This window comes from Pollachius pollachius (genome assembly GCF_949987615.1).
Source record: "Pollachius pollachius genome assembly, chromosome: 17".
Taxonomy (NCBI): Eukaryota; Metazoa; Chordata; class Actinopteri; order Gadiformes; family Gadidae; genus Pollachius; species Pollachius pollachius.
This window is the reverse complement of record NC_136950.1, coordinates 19,568,207-19,575,787: the sequence shown is the minus strand read 5'-3', so window position 1 is coordinate 19,575,787 and position 7,581 is coordinate 19,568,207. Positions and strand designations below refer to the sequence as shown.

The following is a 7,581-nucleotide window of genomic DNA, read 5'->3' as shown; positions in this document are numbered from 1 at the left end:
GTTCTACATCGACATCACTTCCGGGTCGCTGAGGACGGTCCGCGCCCTCGACCGCGAGGAGTCGGTGTGGCACAACTTCACCGTGCTCGCCATGGAGATGAGTGAGTGTTGCAGACACACACGCAGACGTGCGCCAGCTCACACACATGCACGCACACAGACAGCCACACGCATGTGCAAACACACGCACGCACGAGCGCACGCACGCACACACACACACACACGCAGACACCGGTTGAAGGCCACAAAGGAGCCGTTAATCACACGCCGTACACGTGCACGCACTCACACGGACACATGCACACACACACACACACAAGCCCGCATGCACACATGCACACACACACTGGTTGAAGTCCAAAACTAGTAGGAGCCACTTATCACAGGCTGTACACACAGACACCCAGACACACACACACACAAACACACATGCACGCACATGCATACAGGCTGGTTGAAGGCCACAAATACTAACAGCCACTAATCACTCTTTGTACACACACACACACACACACACACACACACACACAGAGGCTAGGCTAGCGCTAGCTCGTTTATATAACGGAGAGCAGTTGTGTCCTGAGGTCCCTCGGCCCCAGCGGGGGGGCGCTCAGACTCGGGAGAAAGTCACCTTCAACCCCCCCCCCCCCCCCCCCCCTCCCCCCTCCCCCCCCCCGCCCCTCCTCCCCTCGCCCGCCGGGACCGGGTGTTTGTCTCTTTGTTTGGTGGACAAACGGGGGAGGGAGGGAGGGAGGGAGGGAGGGAGGGAGGGTGGGGGACGCAGGTAATGACTAATTAAGCAACGTCCTGTAGCATAACTAATGGTGCTAATGGGGGGTTGAGTGCCGGGGGGGGCAAGGTGAGGAGACAGAGCCAGAGAGGGCAGAGGAGGAGGAGGAGGAGGAGGAGGAGGAGAGGAGGAGGAGGAGGAGGAGGAGAGGAGGAGGGGGAGGAGGAGGAGAGGAGGAGGAGGAAGAGAGGGAGGAGAGGAGGAGAGGAGGAGGAAGAGAGGGAGGAGGAGGAAGAGAGGGAGGAGGAGGAGGAGGAGGAGGAAGAGAGGGAGAGGAAGGGGGAGGAGGAGGAAGAGGAGGAGGAGGGGGAGGAGGAGAGGAGGGGGAGGAGGAGGAAGAGGAAGAGCGGGAGAGGAAGGGGGAGGAGGAGGATGAGATAATATAGGATGAGGTGAGAAAGGGATGAGACACAATGAGATTTATGTAGAAATAAAAAAATAAATGAGAAAGAAGAATACGATAAGATGACAGCTGACAAACTGACACCATGATCAAATAAGAGATAGACTACATAATTCGATACGAAAAAGGCGAGAGATGACGGCATACATATGATACGATAAAAGAATATATGATAAAAGAAGATAAGCTGTCATGCATATGAGTTAAGATAAGGTAAGATAAGATAAATTATATCCCACAAACATATCAAATAATCCACAAAACTTGTGCGTTCAATGGAAGGACACTACACGGAATGAAAGGCATTAAAGAGTGCGGCTCTACATAAAAATAGAGTCACGCACACACACACACACACACACACACACACACACACACACACAAACAGCGCCGTCAGCGATTGTACCAACACTGCAGCACTCTGACCCAGTGACAGCATGGTTCAACCCATCGATTGATTGATGAAGGCCCAGAGAGTAGTTAGTGGGACCTAATTGCGTTTCCATTGCCTATTATACAGCTGGTTATGCAAATAGCTGATTGGTCATGGAGTAATAGAATTGTATTCACGGCAGGGGGGCGGGGGGGGGGGGTTCTTGGCAGCGCCCCTGGCAGGCCTTAAATGAGTAGAGGAGGAAGGAGGAGGAGGAGGAGGAGGAGGAGGAGGAGGAGGAAGAGGAGCTACCACTGAGCTCAGCGGGATTTCAAAAGGGACTCATTCGTCTGTGTCTGTCGCCGGGTTCAGACCGGTCCGTTAATTAGTCCTAGTATTTGTGTGTGTGTGTGTGTGTGTGTGTGTGTGTGTGTGTGTGTGTGTGTGTGTGTGTGTGTGTGTGTTTGTGTGTGTGTGCTTGTGAGTGTGTGAATGCATGTGATTGCGTGTGCCTGCGTGTGCGCGTGTGTGTGTGTGCGTGCGTTAAAAAATATATATATTAAAATATCAGTAAATTATACAGATCAAACATCATTTTTAGGCCTAGATATTACAAAATAAAAGATTAATTTAACAAAAAAGCAACAGAAGCAAACGGATAACCATGTGACAAAGACAATCGGAATACTTCCGATATCAGTACATGAGTGTTGGTTGTTTCACAGCTATCGTCAATGGGTCAATATTTTGCACAAAGACCTAATTGTTGCATCGGCCTGTGAGGTGAACGCGATCCGCTGGCTGGAACAGGAGTCAACCTCTCTAGAGCTAACTGAGGAGTGCGTTGTGTTTCTACAGATAACCCCGCCCAGACCTCCAGTGTCTCGGTGGCCGTGAAGGTGCTGGACGTCAACGACAATCCCCCCGCGCTGTCCGACTACTTCGACGCCCACGTGTGTGAGAACGCCAAGGCGGGCCAGGTGAGGAGCCGCGATGCACTCCTAACACGCGCTGGTGACCTCATGATGACGTCGTCAAGGGTCATGGAATACATGCCATGACGTCATCACCCATAAGGGTTGAACTCGAGACTGAACTTGCGACTTTACAGCATTGATGAAGTGGTAGTGCAAAGGCACTTCATGCTGAAAACCCTTTTATAAAGCCTTGTTCCTAGATCGATGCTCAAAAATTCCTTATCAGCTATAAATTATTAAAAAGATAATGAGACAATGGTTTGTATGATCATTTGTAAAGCGTAAATGTATGATTTAAAAGCTATATACAACGTGTGTTAGTAATGCTTTAGAAGCACTTATTAACGCTACAATTCATATAGATAGAGTATAGAGCATACCCTGCTCTAGCAATTCCATCCAGTACATTTAATTTTGTTTTGTGTTATTTTGTTTGCTTACATTTGCAAACTGTCTGTGTTTGTTGTCGCAGCTCATCCGGACGGTGACGGCCGTGGACCCGGACGAACCCACTGGCGGACAGCGCTTCTACTACAGCCTGGCCCCAGAGGCCGCCAACAACCCCAACTTCACCCTCAGAGACAACCAAGGTAGGCCACAATGTCCCCATAAACACCCCAACTTCAACCTCAGGGACAACCAAGGTAGATCACAATGTCCCCATAAACACCCCAACTTCACAATGTCCCCATAAACACCCCAACTTCACCCTCAGAGACAACCATTGTAGCTCACAATTTCCCCATAAACACCCCAACTAATCCTCAGAGATAACCATGGTAGATCACAATGTCCTCAGAAACACTTCTCCTTTACAACAACAACTATTCACCGGGTGAAATTGCTCTGTGATAGCACTTCAAAAACTCGGAAGAAATGGCATCTAAATAATAGTTTGTCCTCATTCAAGTTCTCATATTTATTCCTCTCGAAACCACTTCAAATAAAAGGGAAACGAAATTTCAACCCCTAAACTCCACAACTGGCGATTTCCATTCCAACCGACGGCGACCCACTCTCCCGCCAAAGCTGCCACCTAACCCCGCCCCCTTCCTCCACCTCCTCCAATCAGACAACACGGCGTGGATCCTGACCCGCCGAGGAGGGTGGGCCAAGCGGGAGCAGAGCGTCTTCTACCTGCCCGTCTTCATCTCTGACGGTGAGCAGCCGGTCCAGACCAGCACCACCACCATGACGGTGCGCGTGTGCAGCTGCGACCACAACGGGAACGCCATGTCGTGCAGCGCCGAGGCCTATAGCCTGCCCGCCAGCCTGAGCCGCGGGGCGCTCATCGCCATCCTGGCCTGCATCTTCGTCCTCCTCGGTGAGTGTGTCAGGAGCTCACCGCTAGAGTTGTTCCGATACCGATACCAGTATTGGTATCGGTATCGGTATCGGGAGTATAGGGAAATGCTAGGGTACTCTGTATGTCGTATGTATCAGATACTGATAACTACGTGATACCATCCTGTGAATAGCTTATTTAATACACAGGCAGAGAATATCACAAACACTGCGTTGTTATGCTGCGTTCGTTAAACGTCGGAGGTGGAAAGTGGGATTGGGTAATGCGTCATTTTCGCACTCTCTCTGTTCGAGCTACCAAGTCGGAAAAAACATAGATGCATAAGTACTACAAGAATAAAAACGTATTATTACAATTATAAATTATAAATTGACATGATGAGTTCTAAAAAATAGCCCTGGACAATGGAAAAACAGCTCTAAAGAGGAGGCATTTAAATGTTTTACAAGCATTAATTGATTAATCATCAAGTCCTGTCTTACTTGTTAAATATGGTCTGTAGATTTACAGATGTAATAACCCTAAACCCTTAATAGCCTGTATATGAAGACAAAGTTTATAAATCTATCTAGGCACATCCTCACTTGGTACCTCGATGCTGTCGTAGGCAATTACATTCTTTTGGAACTAACTACTTGCACCTTACAGGCAACTTTACGTTCTCGTATTTTGTTGGGAATGGAGAGGGGAAAGGAGGTAAGGTGGGGGAGGATTTAGGGGCTAGCTGCCACTAAATCCTACACACCGCGCCTTTGAAATAAAAATGAAAGCGAATCACGTAGAGACTAGAAAGTAAGTAGCCTACTTATGTCGAAATCTGGTGCTTCAAATTAAGTGCATCCATTTAATCAAATGCAAAAGTAATGACAAAGTCATGGCTCCCGTTTTGATTTGAGATTCATTTCCAGTTTTATTTCTACTGAAGGGAAAACCTTCAGTATATCTTCTGCACCCGCGTCCTCCCGTCTTGCGACCTCGCATCGTAAATCGAACAATGAAATCGCATTATTTTCCTGAAAGCATTTTACAGTTCTTTGTCGCTCATTTTAAAACACAAACCACAAGGAAAACATAACAACCCCTTAAGTGGCGGCATGTGGCTCAGGAGGTAGAGCGGTTTGCCTGGTAACCAGAAGGTTGCTAGTTCGACCGAGTGTCGAGGTGTCCCTGAGCGAGACACCTCACCCTGTCTGCTCCTGACGAGCCGGCTGTCGCCCTGCGTGGTTGACGCCGCCGTCGGTGTGTGAATCGGTGCATGAATGGGTAAAAGTGGAGCAATATTGTAAAGAGCTTTGAGTGGCTACTGGTTAGAAAAGTGCTATTGCAAATGCAGTCCATTAACCATTTAAGATGGAGCCTAGAGTACGTGCAGCCACAAAGCCGAGCCTCCGTTCCTAACCCATCTCCTCCATCCCATCGCCACAGTGATGATCCTGCTGATGCTGTCACTGCGCACGCACCGCAAGAAGCCGTACCCGTGCGACGAGGAGGAGAACGTGCACGAGAACATCGTGCGCTACGACGACGAGGGCGGCGGCGAGGAGGACACCGAGGCCTTCGACATCGCCGCCATGTGGAACCCGTGCGAGGCCCATCGCCACGCCAACGGCGGCCAGGGAAAGATGCGGCAGGACATGCTGCCCGAGATCGAGAGCCTGTCGCGCTACGTCCCGCAGGCGTGCGTGATGGGCGTCGGCTTCGGCGTCATCCCCGGCGGCGGCGGCGGCGGCGGCGGCGGCGGCGGCGACGACGGCGACACCGGCGTCCACGGCTACGTGCTGGCGAAGCTGCTGGAGGCGGACGTGGACCCGTGCGCGCCGCCGTACGACTCGCTGCAGACGTACGCCTACGAGGGCGAGGGCTCCGTGGCCGAGTCGCTGAGTTCGCTGCAGTCGGCGGCGTCCAACAACGACCACGAGTACGACTACCTCAACGAGTGGGGGCCGCGCTTCAAGAAGCTGGCCGAGATGTACGGCGTGCTGGAGGACGGACACCCCCAGTCGCCCGTCTGGTAGTGGCAGACGGACGGGCGGACGGGCGGACGGGCGGACGGGCGGCCGACTGTGCTTTTTGGTATCGAACGGAGAGAGACTTGTTGAGAGAGAGAGCGTAACACGAGGACTCTGGATGGATGAGAAAGAAACTAAAGCAAAAAAACGTCAACACAGACAAAGAGACCCCCACTAACCCCAGAAGGGTTGTGTTTGGCGTAGACCGGAGCACAGGTCGACCGAGGGGACCGCAGCCACGCGGCCCGAGCCACCGTAGCACTCGAGACCAACCGCCTTTTTTTTATAAAGCCCTCGCCATCGCCGAGGGAGGGCTGTTCAGAGAGAGAGACAAGGGGGAGACAGAAGCTGGACCGCCTGGGAAGAAGGGAGGGAGAATGGGAGAGAGAGAGGCAGGGGAGCGAGCTGGCATCGAACACGCAGATCCAAAGCACAGATTACCTCCCTTGGCTCTGGTGGCGTGCCAGGGCCCGACGCCTTCTGATTAAAAAGGGGGATTCGATACGTTCAACTGCCAGCCGTGATAAACTGATACATGGGGGGGGGCGGGGTCGGAGGGGAAGGGGGTGTGGTCTCAGTGAGGCTCTTAACCTTAAAAGGTGATCAAGGACGTGGTTCAGGTTCAAGGCTGAGACACCACTGTCACCACTTCTGTCATGTTCTTTTTTTGTTTGCTTTTTTTATCCAAATGTTAAGTATGTTAAGATGAACTGAAAGGATGATGAAAATATTATTGGGAAGTGGAGATTTTTTTTTATCTGGAGTTGTGTGCGTGCGGATAAACTGTAAATCTTCATATCGGTCCTTGCGTGGCATTTTTTTATTAATTTATTTTGTACGCTCTGTATTTATATATTTTTATAACTTATTTGGGGGGCGCTTAAACAGCCAACACTGTTTCTACTCGTCATCAACTGCATTTATCTCGTGGCCGTTTTTATCTGTTTCCTTTCAGGAAAATCATATTTGTGATCTAAACATAAAAAGTGTTGCTGCCCTTGTTTTCAATGTGTTTCTAAGAAAAGAGAAATCTCAGAGCCCAACTGTTTTTGTGTGCTTTGACAGACATCGGAGATGGAATCGACACAAAGTCCGTAATCCCCTGTGGGTATTGAAGGTTGTTCAGTGTATTATTCACATATTCTGTATCATTCAGACTCTCTTTGTACACAAGCTCCATTTTGTGTGTCTTGTTTTGTTTTTCCATAAGCCTTGCAAAAAAGGCAAAGCCATTTTTGAAAGTCTTACGATGAAAGTGAGCTGGTTCGAGTTCACGTTACATTCCCTCTGCAATTACATCACGCCTCGCTTTCCCTGGCGCTGGTTTACGCAGCGCACGGCCGCCATCTTGGATCAAGGAGTCTTCATCTGTCCCAGAAGAGATAAGGCGCTACTGTTCTCCATGGGAAATAAAACAAGGCTTAATCCTCCCGAACGGATTGATGATGCTATTTTTTAAATCCGCTTCAAGTGCCAAATGTAAAAAGGAGACATTTTGGAGTAAAAAGAAAGAAAAATTGTAAGACAAGGCCAAAAATGAAATAAACAGGAAGGCTTTCAAGTGTCTGGATAAAAAATGAGGATTTTGATAACGTTTCAATTTTGGTGGAGCTTACTTGAAATCAATGTGGTTAGTCATGCTGCAGTAAGTAGTATGTGAATGTAGATAATTTTTGTATTCTTGTTAATAAAAAGGTAAAAAAATATATGCTTTTGTCCCGTG

General features: G+C 49.5%; 1 protein-coding gene across 1 annotated transcript in view; it reads left to right on the top strand.

Annotated features, from left to right (window-relative positions):
• Nucleotides 1-6,280, top strand: part of LOC307088959 (cadherin-20-like) — a gene marked incomplete at its 5' end in the record, with an annotated part of 23,342 nt that extends 17,062 nt beyond the window's left edge. Inside the window, 5 exon segments of the mRNA XM_079755039.1 lie at nucleotides 1-101; nucleotides 2,425-2,546; nucleotides 3,016-3,133; nucleotides 3,616-3,867; nucleotides 5,275-6,280. The exon segment at nucleotides 1-101 is cut by the window's left edge and continues 41 nt beyond it. Coding sequence (XP_079611165.1) covers nucleotides 1-101; nucleotides 2,425-2,546; nucleotides 3,016-3,133; nucleotides 3,616-3,867; nucleotides 5,275-5,864 — 1,183 coding nt within the window. The 3' untranslated portion in view covers nucleotides 5,865-6,280.
• Nucleotides 6,281-7,581: the final 1,301 nt, after the last annotated feature.